The 22499-nt window shown below is 38.3% G+C and overlaps 1 protein-coding gene across 2 annotated transcripts in view; it reads right to left on the bottom strand.

Moving 5' to 3' along the window:
• The window catches only part of PARG (poly(ADP-ribose) glycohydrolase), a 126307-nt gene that overhangs the window by 70638 nt on the left and 33170 nt on the right, over positions 1 to 22499 (bottom strand). For both annotated transcript variants that reach the window (XM_065407576.1, XM_065407578.1), the window contains one exon: positions 2182 to 2274. In XM_065407576.1, the coding sequence (XP_065263648.1) occupies positions 2182 to 2274 (93 nt within the window). The remainder of the gene's footprint in view (positions 1 to 2181; positions 2275 to 22499) is intronic.

Genomic DNA, 22499 nt, shown 5'->3' with positions numbered 1-22499 from the left:
AAGTTTTGTTAAAGAGGAGAAACTGTGCATTGGCAGAATAGAATGTGTTAGAATAAAAAGTATCAGAGATGTATCACTTTAGACAACACAAGAGAAAGCAAACCCTCAGATGTATGCAGCATTTTCACTAATGTATTAGCAGATCAATAATCTCTGCATTAAGTCCTTGGCTATCATTCTTAGTTTATAAGGAGACCTCCAAAAAGGGGCACAGATTCCCATTCATCTCTAGTAAATTGACCATTTTGTATTTTTACTAATCTATTGGCATGTCTACTATAATATTAGGAAACTAAATTGGCCCTCATCTACCATTTTGGTTTGGTAACTTGACTTCAGGAGATGCAGATTTTGCAAAGCCACATTTTCATTCGAGCAAAAGCAATTACATATCTGAAAATCAGGATGAAATTAATTATCTTAAATTTTAGAAACTGAAATCAAACTAGCAGACCCTGCTATCCTTTAATCATAGTTGACAGCATGAAAAATTTAACTGCATTAAAAGAAGTCTGAAAAATTTCCTTGATTGAGTTTTTCCCATGACACTCAAGGGATTTTATTTTAAGAACCACTTTTATATCTGATAAATAATTTTAACTTATTTTGTAATATTGTAAGTAATGGGCTAGTAGCTATTGTAATAGTCATTTAAAAAAATAATCAAATGAAAATACATTTCTTCATCCCTTCTTCTAGCTCCTCCCTCCCAATTAAACAATTGCCATCTTTGCTTCTGGTTCTCCGCAATGCAACAAGAACAGCTTCAGTGGAGCTGGGTCATTATATTTTAGCACTAGCTGTGAAGATAAATTTCCTGTGTGAACAGTGCAATAAGTAAAATTATTGGACATACAACTCTAAGAGACATGTAGTAAATGAAATCTTCATTAAGAATGTTTTGATATATTTTTATAAAATGTGAAGTTATTAAATTTATAATCACTTAATTTAGATATCTCTTTTGGCCACAGGTTTTTCTTTCTCCATATATTCATCTGTCAATCTATATTAGGGCTTTGTAAGACTGGGTTACCATATCACAGAAGAAAAAATGGAAGAAAAAGATTGAAAAATCCTGTTTCACAGAATTCAGTTTATTTAGCTAAACTATACTGCTGTTGTAGATTAAGTCATTTCGGTGTATAAAACAGATTTCAGTACTGCATCTTAAGTTCAGCTACATCTAAACTCAAAGAGTGACCTAGAGATAGTATACAACGGTCAATAACTCATCTCTCAAATAGAAACATTTCAAGGCAGTAAAACTCCTTTAAAATATGCACAATTTAATCATCTTGGTGTCCTGTGCATGCTGTACTCACTTTTAAAAGCTTTGTAGCTGTCAGAAAAGTTTTTCCAGCCAACTGACTGGTAAAAAGATCAGAAAATATTTCAATTTTCTGCAATTGTGTCCTCTGTAAACATCCTCTTTAGCATAACTAAGCAGGGCAATGCTTTTCTATTCCAATACAACCCCCTTACTTTTGAAAAAACTATTTAAAAAGTTGAGACAGTCGTGCTTACAAATCAGAGGCTCTATCCTGCAAATGCTTACTCATCTAAATAGTCTTTACTCACATGAACAGTCCTATTGAATTTGAGGTGACTATTCCCAGCAGTAAGCATAATACCAACTAAGAAGTACCTGCAGGATTTGGCCCTATTACAATAAAGTAAAACATTCATGATCATTATTGAGAACAGTATATTCGCAGATACTGTGGAGATGTAAATATAATCATGTATTTTTATAAGTAAAAGAAACAAGCCTTATCAGAAGCATTATTCACATATGATTAAAATAGCTTTAAAAGTGGTTTCAAAGCCAAAAGGGTATAAATCCACTAAAATATTTTGAACGGGGGAATTAATTCAAAGTTTAAAAATTTCATGGTCATTTCATTAGAAAGAACAACAAGACATTCCAGTATATATAGAATTTTGATTGATGGCTTAAATTAAGGTTCAGAAATGGGACAGTGAGTTTTTAATGTTCTTTTGTACAATTATGGATGTGTATTGTCCTCCCTGTTCCCTAGGCCTCAGCTAAATGTGACAGAACCACCACAGCGTTCAATAAGAAACATAACATGGCTATGTCATTTTGACCCCTGCGATTAGTTATAGTTTATATGAAATTAATCTGCCCTGGGGGTGTACCTATCTGCGCTTACTTACCTGAGTGCAGATACTAGGAAGACAAAGTGCTAGCTTCACCATATCAGGCAAGATGGACTGGAACAAATGCTGAGACTCTGCATCTTCGAGCACCTACAAAAAGAAAGATTTCTTTTGCACCAAAAATATGATTGATATTAACAAGATAAAGACTGCACAGGTCCACTTTTCACATTGGAAAATAGTTAACATTAGGCAAATTAATCTTAAAAACTATTTTGTTTAATAATTTCTGCATTCCTATAGCATCTGTAATCCAAAGTTTTCAATTAACTTTACAAACTAATTATCTTTCTCAATAATCTGTAAGGTACAGAGTAGGTAACCATTATCCACCCATTTATATGTATGATGAGAGGAGAGGTTAAGTGACTTGTCCAAGACAAAATAAGAAGTCAATGACAAGGTGAACATAGAATCCAATTAGCCACTAATTGCTCTCTAATGTAATAAAAGACAAAAAAATGGTTATCCAAAGACACTTTATAGAGTTAAATAATAAAGTTACTAAGAAATAAGAGCCAAAGGATAGAGAGACCCAAGATGTATAGGCAAGGGAGAAGAGATGTTTCTAGCTGTAATTTAAAATGAAATGAATTGCTGATGGAACATCCTTCCTCTTTCTCTCTCTCCAAGACCTCCCAACTGTCCTGGGTTTAGCTGGACGGTCCTGCTTTGATTCCAAAAACCCTCTGTCCTGGTTGAAGTGAACATTTCCTCCATTCAGGGCTGCCCAGAGGATGGAGTTTGCCCTGGACCCCCCTTTGAGAGGGGCCCCAAACCTAGTGGTGGTGGGGTGACCTGGCACACAGGGTCTCACAGCACCACTCACATTTGGTCTGTCTGCTTCTCCATCTCCGCTTCTCCACTAAATGTGATTGGTGTTGCAACCCCATGTGCTAGGTTGCAACATCAATCAAATCTTGCCAGTCTGCCCTTCCATCTCTATGTGGATGGACCAAAACCTGAATGGTGCTGCATCCCGCTTTAGCCACTTGAAATGTTGGGAGGTATATGTTCCAGAGGGAAAAACCTTCAGCAGAGAAAAACTAACACTGGCTAGACTGTGTGGAAGCTTAAAGGGGGGGGGGGGGGGCAGGGAAATCCCAGGAACTTTTCACTCAAGATAACCAATTCCCCAGTTGGTAGAAACTGGTAAAGCTCAACTGAAGTCAATAGAGCTACACTAATTTACAGCAGCTGAGGCTGTGGCCTACAATCTTTGAGGGGAAGAGGCAGGTCTGAATACATCTGGTAGTTATTCTCTGCTTTTTTTTTGCTCAGCCACTCCATCCATGTACATTTTTATTCTAGTTTAACACAAGGCGCTGAAGGAATCTGAGAGCAAGATGGTTGGGTCCCTCCAACAGGCAATTAAGATCATTACCTTCACCAACAACAATCCCCAAAATCTGGAGATCTAGTATTCTATAGTTTTGAAGCCAAACTGTCAATTTATAACATCCAGAATTGCTTTCTAAATATTTTAAATATTGTACGCACCAAAAATATGTATAGTAGCTAGTGGACTTAATATGAAAAACACTGATGAGTGTTATTTACTTTAGATATGCATAAGAGTTCAAAGATTAAATAATCAAAAGTTACAAAGAAAATATTTCTTTTTAGTCATATATTCAGTGCTTTTCCTGCTTCAAGTGTTCATTATATGATTTCACTACACAGTCTCTTTGAAACTTTGCCGATAGATTTCTTGCAAAGGAGACACTTTAGCTTCCACTGTTCCACAATATACTGCTTCAGTTCTTCTCCTTTGTGGCTTGTTTTTCCCCTTAATTTGGAGAAAACTGAAGGCAGAAGTTTTATTTCTACAGCAACTCTTATTTTAGAGTCTCCCTCACTCCTTCATGTACAGAAGATATGAAGGAATGAATATAAGTGCTTGGGAAGTTAAAGGAACTTATGGAACAAACTGAATATGCGAAAGAAAGGAGGATAATAACCTTAAAACATACATAGTGTGGTTCTAGTTTATTATTTATAACTAGGTGAAAGTCCGTGCTGTCATTCAGGTGTAAATTTGTAAAGTGTAAAAAAGCCAAAAATGGCTGAAAACTTAAAAATTGGACATAAAAGTCCATGAATTCCAGTAATGATTGAGCCTGATAATATTCTAGACAAAAAGAGCGCTCAACCATCCTTGAAGCTTTTTCCTTTGCTTTGCACTGACTCAGACATTCTAGGCTTCAGAGTGAGACACAGACAGAATGAAAATCCTGGAATCTTATAACAAGATGTTCATGGGGAAAAAAAAAAAAGATGATGTAGAGTTTTAAATTTCCATTTAACACTCTGAATTAAAGCTCTTGTTTTGCAAAGAAAGTAGAAATCTGAAGGAAATTTGGCTGCAGTGGAGCAACTGAGTCCAAGCTATACATCATAATCTATTAACAATACAGTATATTTTCAGAAATGGGACATTTACTAATAAAAATTGAATAAGGCACTTATTTCTCTGCAGTGGCTGGCTGTTGGCTGCATGTACATTTGCATTTTTGTGCAGTAAAAAACCTGGATATCAAAGATAACATCTAAAATCTAGTACCCTTCTATTTTACCAGGAAACTTTAAAGATGTTGGCTTGTTCTCCCACAGCACAAACACCCCCAAGTAATGAGATAAACAAAAAAAGTGTTGCAAGCCTGGAATTTCAGACTTCAACCCATAAAATAAAATGAATACATATATAAATTAAATCTATTCAAAAGAAGACATTTAACCTTAAGTGTCTACCAGGCTGTCAAATTCTGATATTCGCTCTCCTTTGGGTAACACTTCCTGTCTTTTAAAACTGACACATGAATAGTGGCCGCCATGCTTTGCTGACTGCCACAAACTATACAGTATCAGTTATCGGGTGACACACTATGGTACTGAACTTTGTCATAGCTGTCAACATTTCAACCTTTTGTTTATGCTCCTTTGCAAAAAAATGTAATGATAGTATGACACATATCCTTTCTGAAACAGAACCAAGGCCAGCAACTTCACAAGTCTGATGGCAAATGCATAATTAAATGAATATAAGTGCACATTTTAAACTCTGAAATTCTGCTTTCCTTTCTCCCTTTCTTTTCCCTCCTTATGCCCCTACAAGAGTATCTTCCTCCGTCTCTCTTACCTACCTATAAGTTTGATTAGGAATCCTCCTTGTACAAATCGTGGGGCGAAGTACAGACATTTATGCGCAGGAGTACTTTCACTGGGACTACTCACGTGCATAAAGTTAAGCATGGAGTAAGTGTTACCAGCATCAGGACCTAAAGGCCTAATCCTGCAGCACCTACACAGGTGAATAATTCCACTGATTATTTTAATGGAACTCATTTACTTGAGTAAGGGCTACAAGGCTGGGTGCTAAATCCACAAGCATAGGATCTCCCACCTTTTTCTCTAGGTATCATCATTGCTTTCAACCCTCTCCTTTTTACAAGGCAGAGTTCCCTAAATAGTTTTCATTATGGATGCACCGTGCTTTTTACCTAGAAAAGGGAGAGAAGGGGGGGGTGATGAAGGGGGTACTTCCCCTTTTTCCCCAGCCCACACTAGATCTTCTCAATAACATTTCTTAACTAAACCATCAAGTTTTCAGGAGGAAATAAAACACGCTAATGGGACTGTTGCAGGATGCAGACCAAGAGCACACCCCCTTATGGCCTGCCAAGGCATTGCAAATACTGTGACTCAGTTTCTCTCCTAGTTCTACCAATAATTCTCTTGGCCATCAGCACAATTCCACTGCTGAGGTGACTTAACCCTCTGGCCAAGTCACAAGAACCCCTTCTGGGCTCTCAAAGTCCAAATACACACAAAAATCTTCCACCTTGGTCCCTAGGCATAGCCATTCCTTCCCGAGGGTCTGTCTTCTCGTCACCTTAATTCCAGCCCTTCCTTCCCAGGCTCAGCAACAAGACATCCAGGGCTCTATTCAGTCCAGTCTTCCCACTTATATAAAGGGGACATTGGAGGGTGGGAGAGTGCAGAGTGGCACTACAAGTGGAACTGACACCCACCCTCTATGGGTTCCTGGCCCGGGGAACACTAAATAATTGGACTGACTGTCCCACATAACCACTACCTGTCTTGCTTCTCTTTCCCAGGGTTTCTTCTATACTACCAGCCTTCCTGACTGCCCTCCTAATTTTTTTATAGAGCACAGACTCCCAAGATTCCTCTCCCTGGAATTCCTCTCTACTTGGCTCTCTTCTCCTCTCACTGAGATACTGCCTTTAGATCTCCCAGTGCACCCAGCTCCTAGTCATCTGATTGTCACATGATTTTATTCATTTCTTCCACCTGGGGACATGGGGTAGGGCGGCCTCAGGTGTAGATGAACTCTAACCTCCTTACAGATCCACTCACTCTGTGACAGTGGCAATGAGAAAAAGTGATACAATACTTCAATTATAATAATATTGTGATCAGATTCAAATGATGAAAATCTATTCTTCTTGAGTGCAGATGCCCAAATTTTGGAACATTAAGCCATGCTCATTTGTGGATACATTTACATTATTTCCTCTTTTTCTAACTTAAGGTACAGAAGCATAAAAATTGTTGCCAACATTTTTCTTGATAGAGGGAAATAAAGAACATTAGCAATAAAAACCTATAGTTGACCAGTTAGGTCCTTACTTTTTAAATATGTACTTACCCTTTGTGGCATCTTTTGGGCAACTGGATTTGAAACTAAGTTATATAACTGAAAGAAATCTACAGTATATTTTACCTATCAAAAATTTTGAAGGAATATTTAAAACTTTAAGATCTTTTTAGGAGGGTTTCATTTCCCAGGAACGCTCCAGGGATTATTATTTACAAAACATCGGCTGCTATTTGCCAAATATAATTTGGTAATTTCATCAAGGTTTGTACCTGAGTGGTTGACTAAATGACTATGACTTAGTGATGCAAATGGTTCAATGAGTTGTAGCAGAGGTAAGAGCTCCTGGCCAAGCATACTTGACTTGCAATTTAGCAAAATGAACATTTATACTGCAGCAAAAGAAGCTTGACTAAACACTGCCATAAGTAATGACTGCTTGTCAATATAAACTGGTCCTCCAAATATAACGAACAAATGTGCCTGACAGCCCAAATGAGAAGAGGCTGAGGTAGCATGTGGTGGTAGTGATGGTACAAAGTTTAAAATCTAAATCTGACAGCCCATCAAACCAAACAAACGAAACATGCACTTAGACAACTCTATCCATCACATAAGAAGGCCAAAAAGGCAAAAACAACATGCAGAGACAGCAATAGCTTAACATTTTCTACTCGGTTGTTTTCTCTTTCCCATATTAACTTGCTGTGACAGGATGCTGACTGACTGAACAACACTTCAGTAACAAAATGAATCCTTCCTTCAGACCTGATGAAATCTGTTTCCCAACTGTAATGTATTTTGGCCATTTTATTCTTTTCTGCTCCTCAAACTGCAGTGGTATTGTTTGCAAAAAAACATTTTTCCTGTTTTAAAACATATTTTTTCATATTTGGAATCACTTTCCACAATAGTAGTTACTGTCATGACCTGCCTTTCCAGCTAAGCAGTTTCCCTAACTATTGTAACAGTAGATGCAATATAGATGGAGGTGGTAACCACCCTACAGCTGAAAAAATTATTGTGGATTTTATGTGACATTTTAATATTATGTCTACTGCATTCAACTTAAGGAGTTTTATGTTTAAATTTAGCAGACTATAATATTTCCCCCTAAACAAAATGCCCCCAATATTCCTAGTGCCTAATAAAAATCAATATAATATTCATTTCTGGATTTTACGTCTCTCTAAATAAATAAAATAAATAAAAGCGCACACTCAGTAGCCACACATACATTCTGAAGCCAGCATCAGAGAGATTTTGAATCAATAATGTAGTTCCAAGAATGAACAAAAAATATGAATGAAGCAGATTTTATTCTTGTATTTACAAAGTAAAAGACTGAAATTCTGGGTTAAAGAAGTTTAATATGAATTTTATCCCCATAAGAGAAAGTGCAGAGAGGTCATTTGAATATTAAGTCACATTCATAAAATTCAGTCCCTTTTTGTGTATCGAAGGGATAAGGGCATGGAAAATAAAATAAAGCAGAGCAATAATAATTAAAAGTAATACACATCTTTCCCATTTGTGGAAGGGACAATAAGCATTTAATTTGTCACAATCTTGTCCTGCTTATATCCATTCAAAATGCTGCTGCAAAGCTCATTTTCTTAGCTCATCGCTTCGACCATGTCACTCCTCTTTGCATCCCTTCACGAGTTCCCCTTTCTCCATCAGCTAAAATATAAGCTGCTTGTCTTCATTTTCAAGCCCTATTCCCAAAGTTACCTAATCATGTCTCATACATTACTGAGATGCTGACTCTCGCCTCCCTTCAGCCAATGATGCCAACCTTCAACATGCACTTGTTAAGCTTCCAAAAGAGTACCTTTCTTGTGCTTCGGAAGAGTTCCTTGTATACATCTGTAAAGCTACCTCGTTGTCCTCCTTCAAATACCTCCTTAAAACTATTTTTTGCAATGAAGCCTACAAAAAAAACTTGAAAATGGTTACACAGCTGGAGTCCTATGAGAACTGCCTATCACATTAACCAATACTGTCTCCTTGTTTTCTTGTGCTTCGCCTATCTGTTGTCTTTTGTCTTATACTTCAGGCCCTACTTAACTTTCGATATAGCAGAAATTGCAGATTCACAATATTAGACTTCCACAATTTTGACAGGGGGAGCCCCCGCTCTCAGACCCAAGAGGCTGACAATGGGAGCCCCAGGCACCCAACAGTGCAAAATCGAGGAAAAGTAATAATGGACTTTTCCGCAATTTTCCATGGCTTGTCCACAACTCGGCTGCAATTGTTTGACAATCATCCTGCAGTTTAAGTTGGGCCTTACTTAGACTGTAATCCCTTTGGGGGCATCGACCATCTTTTTGTTGTGTGTTTGTACAGCACCTAACACAGTTGGGTCCAGTCCATGACTGACAGTCCTAGGTGCTACCACAAAATAAACAAAACAACAATTTTCTATCATATATAAATATTTTACCAGAAAGAATAACCACCTCATCGATAACCATTCAGGACTCCCCAAGAGGCAGATGATAAATGCTAAAACAGAAGTGATTCAAAACACTGGGGATTCCTAAAAGTACTTGTGCCTATGAGTTTATTTGTAAGAACTAAAAAACATCAGACAAACTCTTCTAAGTAAATTTTTATAAACTACATATTAATCTAATCTGTTCCTGGTTTGACTGAGAAGAGATCCTTAGGACACTTTATAAACAGTGATTTAACTCAAACTGCTGTCAGTATCACATAACCCTGGCTTCTTGATTGGGAGATGATTATGATTCCACTTTGACTGCATTGTGCCAGCACACACCTACACATTTTATCAATGGTTTGTGTCAGAGACTGATGCACAGATATGAGGGTGCAGTTCTCTAATAAGTATAGATATATATCCTTGTATCATGTAAAACAAACTATTAATCATTGTCTTTACCCAAAACACTGTAGAAAGCATGACAAGAAAGCCTACAGCCTGGCAACAAAAATACAGTAAGTGTTCAACAACACTTAAAGTAAGAATAAAAATAAAAGCCTAATGAACTTCCAACACTATAGGAAAACAAAACAAAAAACAGCCAAACAAATGAACTCTCTCCTCTCCCTTTTTAAGTTATCACATGAAACTAATTAAGTAGGAAACACACTCAGCTGTCAAATTCATCCCATTACTCAGATACTTTTCTGATGAGAAACCATAGGAAGGACAAAGTAATCTTTGGAGGGATGAGAAAAAAAATCACAACACAGGATTATACAGAGAATTTTATTTGAGAAAAAGAAATGTTTCTGACATTTATCAAAACCACAAACTGACACTTTGAAAAGAGAAAGGAAGACAGGTTACAAGAGAAGTTAATTCATTTTTGTTTAATTTTTTTGAAGGCTCATATGTGTCTCCTGCCAACTGAACCCTGAAATGCTCTCTCAGGTGTATCAACCTTGACAACTGCAGCCTCATTTTTACAGTTTTTCAAATTTTTAAATAAAGTCTAAATGGTTAATGAGAAATAATTATAAAAAGTACTAAATTTATTTTTAGGACTCATTTTAATGTCCTTTTAAAAAAAACAGTTTATATTTCACCACAGTACTGGAAAGATACCATTTCCCTCATAGGTATGGACAGGATTATCATCATCAATCTGGGTGTGGGGAATGACATACTATACTTTTTACATCTCAATAACCGGTCTACGTCAGTAATGATTGAAAGTCATTGACATCTGAAGGTCACTTCTGTTAAATGACCAGCCATCTTTCTAGCTATGAAGGATTGTTCACATCAGTACTTTCCTTTGTCCAAGTGATGGGGCTTCCAATACTTACTTGGAGACTAGTCAAAAGCCTAACAGATTTCATCATCAGGCACTCTGATATTCAGTCTATATTTCCCCCCCCACTGATTTTGGTTCCATTATCCTTAAAATGTTTAATGACTTCTTTCTTTAATATATGGCCCATGAGTGGATACTAAATTTACTCAAGAAGCTTTTCTGTCATTATGAAATTGTGAGAGTAGAACTCAATCATTTTATGAGCACCAGCAGAGCCCTATGAGTGAAGCCCAAGTAATTATGTACTACATTTGAAAGATACTGGATTGAAATCATGGAGTCCGAAGTCATTATCCGAAATGAGTTGCAGCATGGGTAGCAGCAACAACGCAAGCGTCCCAACATTGACCATCCAATGTGCTCCAACCCTCACCAGAGCAGATCTCTAGAAGTCAGCTTCCATTTCTACTCAAATATTTGACACGTGTACTACTGAAACTGCCAAGAAAGCTGAGATACATCCTCTCCCACTGGCAGGAATAGTAGGTTCAACCTATTACCCTTTTGACTGTAGAATCTCAGCAATAATATTGGCTACCAGATAAGCGTGGGCCAGTTTCGCTAGAAATGTTAAATTCTATTTCTTCTCACACATTCATGCTGTACTTGGGTCAATCGTTGTTGAAAACTGACAAGAAACCATTAATGGGTAGAGTGGATGGGTAAGGGGACAATTTGGGTGTCTCAGTTGATCGCAGAGATCAGTTTCTCTTATTCGAAGAACTCCAACACTGCAATCTATTTGGTCCAGCTGCATGACATTACCTGCAACTTACGCATCTCTTTAAGGACATTTGACCCTGATGTGCTTGGAAGGACCAGAGACTTCAGAATTGTTGTTGATGTGGTGAGAGCTTAGTAAGTTCACCCAACCAACTGGAGTCCATTATGTATTTAATACTTAGTCCTGCCTTGAGTGCAGGGGACTGGACTAGATGACCTCTCGAGGTCCCTTCCAGTTCTATGATTCTATAACTTACAGGCCCTAAAGACCCTCCCTAATTTAATTGCCTGCACCATGCCAGGAACAAAGATTTGTGTATATCCTTGAACACTAGCCAATGGGGAAGTGCCTTGCAAAACATTAAAAACTCTATCCAGCAGAGAATTAGATTTCATTGATACTGGTCCCCATATAGGTTACTGTGGACAGGCCTTGCCAAAACAGACTCCGGCTGGAAATGTGGGTTTCAAAAGTTTTGCAACTGATACAATCCTTTTGGCTAGAAGTAAGTAGGAAGATTAATATGATAATAGATATCTCCTTAAAAATTACTTCCCAGCACCGTGTTTAGTAATTTATCCCTTCATCTTGGAAAATCTCCATCTCACAGAAAGCTTGGTTTTCCAGAGCAGTGCTTGAAACCAAACAACTACCTCACACCTGAGATACATTTGAAAAGATTTGCTCTAACTTTTTAGAATCTTTGATTAATCTCTACAAAATAGAAACCTATGTCACTTTTTTGCTTCCCCTCCTCCCTTTAACTGCTTTGCTCTTTTGTCTTTATTCTCTGTTCTTCTCTCATGGGGGTGGGTGGAAGCCAATAAAATAAATTTTTTTGAAAGGGTGTTAGAAAGCATTGTAATGGTGTAGTTTTTCAGAAGTCTACCAAGTACAGGCTTGACACCACAAACTTGATTTGTGGATGCCACGAAAAAGGCAATCTATATTAACAAATTTCATTCACTATTGACATGGTCCATTTTTGAATCAGTGTTCCCAGCTGCCAGCACTGGACACCTAACATGACAGAGAGCCCTCCTTGAACAATATCTCCAGTAATAAAGATGGCATGTGCCTAATCAGAACCTCTAACACCTGGTGCAAACTCACTGCCTTCAGTAAGTAGACAGCTCTTGGTAAGCAATTCTGTTGAGGATACTATAAGGAATAGAATCCAACTCACTTTCTAAGATGAAACAGCAGGAGTAAAAAAGCAATTAAAAACCTTCAGTTACAAGACTAAGCAGATAGGACTTTGAAGACAGCCTGAAATATCTGTAAACGGCACGGCCATTTTCCCCACAGCCACTTTTCAAGGTAGCACTGCACTTCAAAGTTTTGAAAGATTTTACCTTTCAAAGTTTTTCAGTGGCACAACTACTCCTGACACCTATTATCTGGAGACACTATGAAATAAAGCAAGAAGAGGAATGTTCTGATGAAAGAGCATGTAGCTCACTCATTTGTGACAAGGAATTGCTGTGGATAATGGCATAGTTTTCATACAACCTAATGATTACAGTAAAATCTGCCTAAAGCAACCACTCAAAAGAGCTGACAAAAATCTGACTGATGAGCAGAGGTGGCTTTCAAATGAAGGTTGCATATATAGGTACCTTCAAATTAATTAGATATCTAATAGGAGCAGTATCTTGCATAGTTTCACTGCATTTTAAAAATCTAAAATACACCTTTCCATATGGCTCAATGCATATGTACAAACTTTATGCACACACAACATAATTATAACTCCACATCTGTTACAAGTGAATAGCCTAATTTCCTCCACACTCCACCTAAGGCAAATCTATTTCTATGCCAGGCTCATCACCATGGTGCCTGCATATGCCATTTTTAAATAATCAGATAGATATGGAAAAATCACCTATATGCCTGTAATTCAATCCTTATTGCTATTGTCTAAAATATTTAGCCTCTACATTTTAAATCTGTACATTTCAGATAAATGCACTTCAATATTTGAGGTAACTTTTCTCAGTTCTTCACATATTAGAGATGTTTATATTTTGTTCAGTATGAGGAAAAATTCATTTCTGCTACTCTGAACAGAAAACCCTCCACCGCACATTCACAAAACCATTTCAGTTTAGATTACTCTTTTTTAATCTGATGTAATGAAATTTTTTCAAAACATCTGGACTAAAATGAAATCCAGACTGGAGCAATGGATAGGTTATTTCAGGCCTTAGGACATGTTGTTTCTTGCTTAAAAAGCTTACATTTGTAGTGCTGACCTCTCTCAACAATGCTTACTTCTGTTAGCACTGTCCAGCCAATTACGAAGATAACTTATCAAAAACCCAGTCATCAGTACAACAAGCCTGTACTTCAGATTTTCCTTTATTCTGGTTTCATTGATTACAGCACTCATTTATTCAAGCAGTCGGTTCAAACAAAAAACATATCAAGGACTATTCCAGTCTTCCCTATGTGAAGGCCTGTAGTTATACAGAAAAGTAACAGCATGAACTCTCTCTCTCTACACACACACACACACACACACACACACGTAAACAGACACTTAACTAATATTCGGTACATTTATCTTGCAAGAATGATTTGTGTGTTCTTAAGACGTACATCTTTCAAAACTAGAGTATAGTCTAGAAAATAGGACTGCTGTCAGAAGTTCTAGGTTCTAACTAGACTCTGGTACTGAATGACCATGTGACCTTTAGGCTTGTTGTTTAACTTGAGTCTCCATTTCATCATGTGTAAAGTGAGGAATTTAACACTTGTATAAGGATAAATGAGATGGGGGAGGTGGGAGAATTAATTATTTAAGGTTTGTGAAGCTCTTGGTAATCTTCCAGTGAAAGACTATAGAAGTATTCAGTATCAGGGGGTTGCCGTGTTAGTCTGTATCCACAAAAACAACAAGGAGTCCGGTGGCACCTTAAAGACTAACAGATTTATGCCCAAATAAATCTGTTAGTCTTTAAGGTGCCACCGGACTCCTTGTTGTTTTTATAGAAGTATTGTTATTACCTGGACAGGACTGTATTAATTTCATCCATATAAAGGAGGAAGCAGCTCACTGATATTTTTGACCAGACCATTCCTCTAACAGAAGAGCCATGCTAATTTGACCTTTGCTAGTCTGCATACCATCATCATTTGCACACAAGATTTGCTCCTTACTTCTAAAAGAGTTGATGGAGTGATGGCTACTAGTTGTTTAAAATATTACTACTGAAACATCAGCACTTCTACAAAATATACTGTCACATGTACTAGTACATTATGTAGCAGTATAAATCAAATGAAACTATCCTTTATCAAATATATGAACAAAGTAAATTTAGTAATGCATTATCTTGGATTGTGTGTTTTTTGTCACTAAATTAGCCAACTCAGTAACAGGTTTCCCAGAAAGTGTGAATTCGCAAAGATCTACCTCAATAATAAAATTATGCCATATTTTACATTTGTAAATAATTCTGGAGTGCAAAATATTGAATAATGGAATCAGAGGCTCATTGCAGTGGGTTCCACCACAATGAACTTGAACTTACATGGAGTCTACACAGAAAACTAAAAGAAATCTTTCTACAAGCTTGTTGTAAACAAGTACTTTGTGCACATATCTGCATAAGTATTGCAAAGCCAAAATTTAGATATTGAGATCTGTGTAAATGCAAAATGTTTGCTAGTATGATACAACATATGCTATAATTAAAACTGCTAATAATAAAGAACAAATATTAATGAAGAAAAACATGTACAGTATTTGCAGTAAAGCAATTAATTGTAATTCTTGAAAATAGGATGTATGCAATGATGTTCTAGTGAAAATTCACAGACACAGAGCTGCATGTAGAGAAAGAAAACCAGGAACATTACACCATGACAGATCCATACTTTTCATAAAGATCCAGTCGCCAGAACTAAAAGATGAGCAGGTGAGGATTAAAAGAAAAAAGAACGAATTCTTTCTTCAATCTGAACGACCAACAGGACAGGTCATTTGCTTCTGCTGCTATAGCTACTTAAAGATTTACCTATTTCCATTAACCTTTGACAAATTATGCCATATTGTTTTAGTCTGACAGCTGACACACAGTTTTCTATAGATTTTACCAGAAATTATATAATGGTGCAGCCCTTGACTGATACTAAAAATAAATTAATAAGAACAGCAGATTTTAGCATCTTAAAGCCATAAAAAAGTACATCCGAGCTGCACAGGGTCAGGAAAGAGGGAGGATTGGTTTTATGGCATGATCCTCCTTTCCCTTGACTCCAAAGATTGAGCTCTGCAGCTGGGAAGGGATGGGCCAGAAGGTTAGCCCATATCTGGGGCAATGTCACTGTCCCCAGCCTCATAAGGAATACCCAAGTAAGTGATGAATGAGTCAACATTCATTTATGCAGCTTCCCCCACACAAAAAAGGGAAACCCTATCAAAGAGGAGGATTGGGAGCCATAGAGTCCCTCCTAAAGGAACTGTGTTTAAATGGAAACTGAGAGCAAGAATAGAGGCACCTGGTCTTGAACAAATTTCCTGAGACTCTAGGCATCAGGCACAGAAATCCTCCCTTCCTAATCTGCATAACCAAATCCAGGGCTTGGAAACAGCTGGTATGTGCCCATACACCATATTGGCATCTCTCTGAAAAACCATGAGTAGCAGCAAAATCTCTCTTTTTTTTTTTTTTTAAAGGTTTCTAGCTTTTATAGTTGCTAAGAAAGCCTTAAAAATTTGAACTGAGTATAGCAGATGTGAGCTGTAGAGAGCCTGGAACAAGAGAGGTGTGAGCTGCCCACTCATCTCAACTCAGATGCCCAGTGATAGTAAACCATGTTGACATTTAAATTATTTCATTCCTCATAAGAAAGGAGAGGGTAGATCACAGGTCTTCTCAGTTTCTTGAGTGACATCATTTTGGTTCTAAAAGGGGCATTGGGGTGAACCCACCACTTCCCTTCTGAAACATCAAGAAGGAGCCCACCAAAACATGTACAAGCCCCACCAAGGGGAGCCAAGCTCAAGGAGTCTGAGCTACACTCATTTTGATTACTCACACGGGAGAAGTTTCATTTTTGTGGATGAGCTTAGAATAGTATCACCACCACTTCCACTCCCCACCTCAGTCTGACTGCTGGCCAGTTCCCACTTCTCATCTCTTTTCTCCTCAGAAAATCAGTCAGGAACTTCATGAGTCCAGACTTTCTATTTACAACCCCCTATGTAGGAATAACCTACAAAGGTTTCAATTTGTCCTTTAATGGCATGTTTACATATGAACGTTTAACCCTTTTTTTTACCGAATGATGTAACACAAACATCAATCCATTAAGTGTGCTTACTCAGTGCAACTAGACCAGGAGTAGGCAACCTATGGCACGCGTGCCAAAGGTGGCACACAAGCTGATTTTCAGTGGCACTCACACTGCCCGGGTCCTGGCCACCAGTCCGGGGGGCTCTGCATTTTAATTTAATTTTAAATGAAGCTTCTTAAACATTTTAAAAACCTTATTAACTTTACATACAACAATAGTTTACTCATATATTATAGACTTCTAGAAAGAGACCTTCTAAAAACGTTACAATATATTTCTGGCACATGAAACCTTAAATTAGAGTGAATAAATGAAGACTCGGCACACCACTTCTGAAAGGTTGCCGACCCCTGAACTAGACATTTGGCAGGTCCTGAAGTACATATACTCATTGCCTGCATGTATAGAATGACAAGACCACAGCAGACAACTGGTGTTTCACACTTCGCCCCACTCTGCAGTAGGTGATAAAGCAAGATATGATCACTGGGTCTTTTGGTTTTGATTCCTTCCTTTCATTTAAGTATAATAGGCAAGTACATTACTTATATTACTTAGCAGTTAATTTAGTCTGCAGCAAACTTTAGCAGTGGTGACACTTATTTTCTACTACTAAAAATCAAAATTAAAACCTGTAGACTTCCTTCTCAAGGAAGGAAGCCGATTCTGACTCCAGTGCTGAGCTGTTTCACCGGCGGCTTTACTGTTAGTTTAAATACTGCTGCTATGGTTGCTCAGTTTTATACAGAGGCCAGAAGCCTCTGAGCTTGACAACTCCCCTGCACAATCAGTGTAACGAGAACTTACAACTAACTCTGTGCCAACTCTTCTGCTGGTTACTCTGGGAGAGGTTCCAATGATTTTACTGAAGACTGGGTTCTGAAGCTGGAGAAAGCCTCCAATTTGTGAAATCAATGGAGCGCCAATTTGGCCCTCCTCGTTTAAATCTCTGCTACATTCTATATAACCAAAACTAAATTTGCAAGCTGGATTTTGTTTTTGCACTGGTCACTCCAACAGTTTGTACAATGGTGCCATGTCTATTTAAAATTCAAAAGTTTCTCCAACTCTTCAAAGAACAGCGCAGCCACAGGCAACAAAAGAGCAATTCACAAAGCAGCATCAGCAGTATGCTTAAGCTCAAAAAGTTTAAAAATTGTAGGAAGTAACAAAGGATGTCTTTAGAAGATATAACCCTCTTTGTCCTTTGAATTAACTTCCAATTGCTTCTGCTTTGTCTCAGGAGGTGGAGCCTTTCACAGATCTTGGGATTTTGGCTCAGGCAATCCCTTGCCCACTCAGAGAATGACAATTTGAAGTGGGATGGTAAATATACACCAAAGGAAAGGAAAAAAAAGTTACAAAAAATAAACAGAGCACTGTTTATAGGGGACCATTAAATAAAACCCACTGATTTGTTGTCATATAGTCAAGCCCCACCACCATTAGGTTATCATCTCACCTGGGGACTGCAACAGCCCCAACCCCAGCAACGTCCCCCCTTTCCACCGTCTACTCTTCACCCTTACTTTCATTGCCTACTTTTTTCCTATCACTTCGGAACTTTTCCATTTCTGTTCCTTGCCATCTGATTAGAGCCCAGCATGATTTTCAAGCAGCAAGAATTTCATGATCTAGATGACAATATTAGCAATGACATGCAAACAAATCACACACGAAGTTATCAGCCACTGTTAGAAAACAAAAGAAAACTGTGTGTCAATTCCATACACGTCAACAGAATTGTCCACCTACCAGATATCGATCCCAGGTAGCATCCATTAGGGACAAGTGAGCCATCTTGACTTAACAGGAATTCTGTGCAATACTACTTACTTATGTTTAAAAAACTTAACTTTTCATTGTAACTTAGTTTCTTACAAAATGTTTTAAGATAATGTTCCTTATTTCTGGAATGTGAGTTTTGCATTCACATATTAAATTGCATCCTGAAAGAGACTATTCCTAAAACAGTGTATGAGCTCCCTCTTGTGTTGGAAAAAACACTCGAGCTACTTGGAACATTTTGTCAAAACCAAAATGTTTCAAGGAGACTTGAGACACTAGGTGGATGAGGGAATATCTGGATGAGAGAGACAAGCGTTCAAGCTTACACAGAACTCTTCTTCAGGTCATATTACCTCACACACCTTGTCTCTCTAATATCCTGGTACCGACACGGCTACAACAATCACAGAGACTTATCAGTTTCAACAAAATTTTTGTCAGGAAAGCTGAGAGAGGGAGACTGACAGCTATAGCCTGGCGGGTAGGGGACTGGCTTGACACTTGGGAGACCCCAGAGTGATCTGGAATAAAAAATTCTGCTCTGAATCAGGCAAATCAGTAACTTGAATCTGAGTCTCTCACGTCCCAGGCCAGTTCCCTAATCATCAATCCTCTCTTCCCCACTCACTTCCAAATCCAAAAGCTCATGTTTCAAGCCAAAAGTGGAAAATTCAACACAATTCTATTTTTAGGGGACGGGGGGACGGGGACGACATTCAAAAGATTTCTTTTGATGTGGAACAAAATCAAATGTCAAAGCCTTGAAAGTTGCCACAAAATGGAATAACCATCCTCTGGCCAGCTCTAAAAACAAACAAACAAAAAACAGTCTCATTCTCAACACCTGCAGACACTCAATATGCAATTTATTTGGATTTAAACCACTTTTTCTTAGCCAGTGATATGGCAAAAAACACAAGTTAAGAACATAAGAATGGGCCTACTGGGTCAGACCAAAGGTCCATCTAGCCCAGTATCCTGTCTTCCAACAGTGGACAGTGCCCCAGAGGGAATGAACAGAACAGATAATCATCAAGTGATTCATCCCCTGTCACTCATTCCCAGCTTCTGGCAAACAGAGGCTAGGGACTCCATTCCTGCCCATCCTGGCTAATAGCCATTGATGGACCTATCCTCCATGAATTTATCTAGTTCTTTTTTGAACCCTGTTATGGTTGGCCTTCACAACATCCTCTGGCAAGGAGTTTCACAGGTTGACTGTGCGTTGTGTGAAGAAATACTTCCTTTTATTTGTTTTAAGCCTGCTGCCTATTAATTTCATTTGGTGACCCCTAGTTCTTGTGTTATGAGAAGTAGTAAACAACACTTCCTTATCTACTTTCTCTACACCAGTCATGATTTTATAGACCTCAATCATATCTTCCCTTAGCCGTCTCTTTTCCAAGCTGAAAAGTCCCAGTCTTATTAATCTCTCCTCATACGGAAGCCGTTCCATACCCCTAATAATTTTTGTTGCCCTTTTCTGAACCTTTTCCAATTCCAATATATCTTTTTTGAGATGGGGCGACCACATCTGCACATAGTATTCAAGATGTGGGCGTACCCATGGATTTATAGAGAGGCAACATGATATTTTCTGTCCTATTATCTGTCCCTTTCTTAACGATTCCCAGCATTCTGTTCGCTTTTTTTGACTGCCGCTGCACATTGAGTGGATGTTTTCAGAGAACTATCCACAATGACTCCAAGATCTCTTTCGTGAGTGGTAACAGCTAATTTAGACCCCATCATTTTATATGTATAGTTGGGATTATGCTTTCCAATGTGCATTACTTTGCATTTATCAACATTAAATTTCATCTGCCATTTTGTTGCCCAGTCACCCAGTTTTGAGAGATCTTTTTGTGGCTCTTCATAGTCTGCCTGGGTCTTGACTATCTTTAGGAATTTTGTATCATCTGCAAATTTTGCCACCTCACTATTAACCCCTTTCCCCAGATCATTTATGAATATGTTGAATAGGACTGGTCCCAGGACAGACCCCTAGGAGACACCACTATTTACCTCTCTCCATTCTGAAAACTGACCATTTATACCTACCCTTTGTTTCCTATCTTTTAACCAGTTACCAATCCATGAGAGCACTTTCCCTCTTATCCAATGGCAGCTTACTTTGCGTAAGAGCCTTTGGTGAGGGACCTTGTCAAGGGCTTTCTGAAAATCTAAGTACACTATATCCACTGGATCCCCTTGGTCCACATGCTTGTTGACCCCCTCAAATAATTCTAGTAGATTGATGAGGTATGATTTCCCTTTACTAAAACCATGTTGACTCTTCCTCAACAAATTATGTTCATCTATATGTCTGACAATATTGTTCTTTATTATAGTTTCAACCAGTTTGCCCGGTACTGAAGTCAGGCTTACAGGCCTTACAGTTATGCCCCTGAAACCACAATTTAAGAGCTGTACATGACAAAACTGAATTAACTGCATATAATATCCCATCTCCTAGAACTGGAAAGGACCTTGAAAGGTCATCGAGTCCAGCCCCCTGCCTTCACAAGCAGGACCAAGTACTGATTTTGCCCCAGATTCCCAAGTGGCCCCCTCAAGGATTGAACTCACAACCCTGAGTTTAGCAGGCCAATGCTCAAACCACTGAGCTATCCCTCCAGTCAGTCAATTAATGACTTTTTACTTTCTGGTGGCTAGAAACTACAAAATATTCATCTTTGTTTTTGTCTTAGATGTAGTTCAAAGCTGCTGTAGGAGGTTAAAAAATTTAAACTCTAAGGATCAAGTTCGTAAATAGTGTGATCAATATGACAAAGCAAAATAGTTTGTACTATATAAACCTAATGAAACATGCTCAGTGTGTATTAAAGCATGGCAATATATCAAAACGAGACAGTGAATAAGCTGCCAAGAAAGGCTGTGGAATTACTATCACTGGGGATAATCAAAACTAGACTGTACACTACCCATCCATCAGAGTAGTTAAGGGATAATTAAATTGATCCTGCCAGGATGCAGGGGAATAATTCTAGGAGAAATGGCTAACACAAATTGATGTGCATATGGATGTGTTTAATTAATATTATGGAAAAGGGGTGTTTGTTTCTTCTAGTGGATATATTTTCCAGTTGAATGCTATGGGTTCAGTGACAGAGTTCACAAGTAGGGGCTGGTCTGGGCTAGTGGAGTACTGTCCAATATGTTAAAACTCGTACTTCTAAAGTTCTGTATTTGAACAGTTCAAATGAAACACACCACTGGGTAGACGGTACATACATGTACGGCCCTCCACACAGCAAAAGTCTTTTGGTACATAGGCAAGAGAAAGTGGCATTTGGGAGGAGGTGGGTACAACAACACAGACTTGACTCTATGCTGGCTCAAAACAGACTAACATGGCATTGAGCAATCAGGAGTAAGCCACAGAAAGAGGTCACTACACTGCATTTTTGAGGAGTCAGTGGTTGTAAGACCCTGGATTTCTAACACAGGAACATGGAAAGGCAACAATTGCTATTCCAGCCTCCAGGCTGGAGCAGAACAGCCACAGAGATAGTTTCTAGGTTGCCCCCCGCCCAAAAAATAAAATAATCCAACGCTGCTTAGTCCTCCCACAAAGCCAGCAGGCTTTGTGCAAAAGAGGGAAGGGGGAAAAGCACTAAATCTCCCCCTTTGTAAACAGTAACTCCCTTCAAAGCAAATATGAATTACACAGATGCATTGAAAGCGCAACCTATATCTGTACTTAACCTATGAAACAGTGCATGCCCAAAGAAGACACATACACCATCATGCAGCTCCATGGGCGCCGCCTGCCTTAAAAAGCGTGGCACTCAAGGAGTGAAGATCCAAGGAATCAAAAGGTACCAAGAGCACTTAAATATCAAGTTGTCACTTCTTCAGCTTATATCACAGTTCAGATTTTTTAGAATAGTACAAGTAATATATAGCAGTCTCAAATAAAATGCCTCAACTGTTTTAATAAAACACACACAAAACGTAAATGTCATGCTTCGTTAGGTCTAGCTCATCTTATCTAATGGCTCTGATTAGCTCCCTTGTGGTTTAAACAGTCCTTTTTAAT

The sequence above is a fragment of the Emys orbicularis genome, chromosome 7, assembly GCF_028017835.1.
Source record: "Emys orbicularis isolate rEmyOrb1 chromosome 7, rEmyOrb1.hap1, whole genome shotgun sequence".
Lineage (NCBI taxonomy): Eukaryota > Metazoa > Chordata > Testudines > Emydidae > Emys > Emys orbicularis.
Note: the sequence above shows the minus strand (reverse complement) of the source record. Positions and strands in the feature narration are given on the sequence as shown.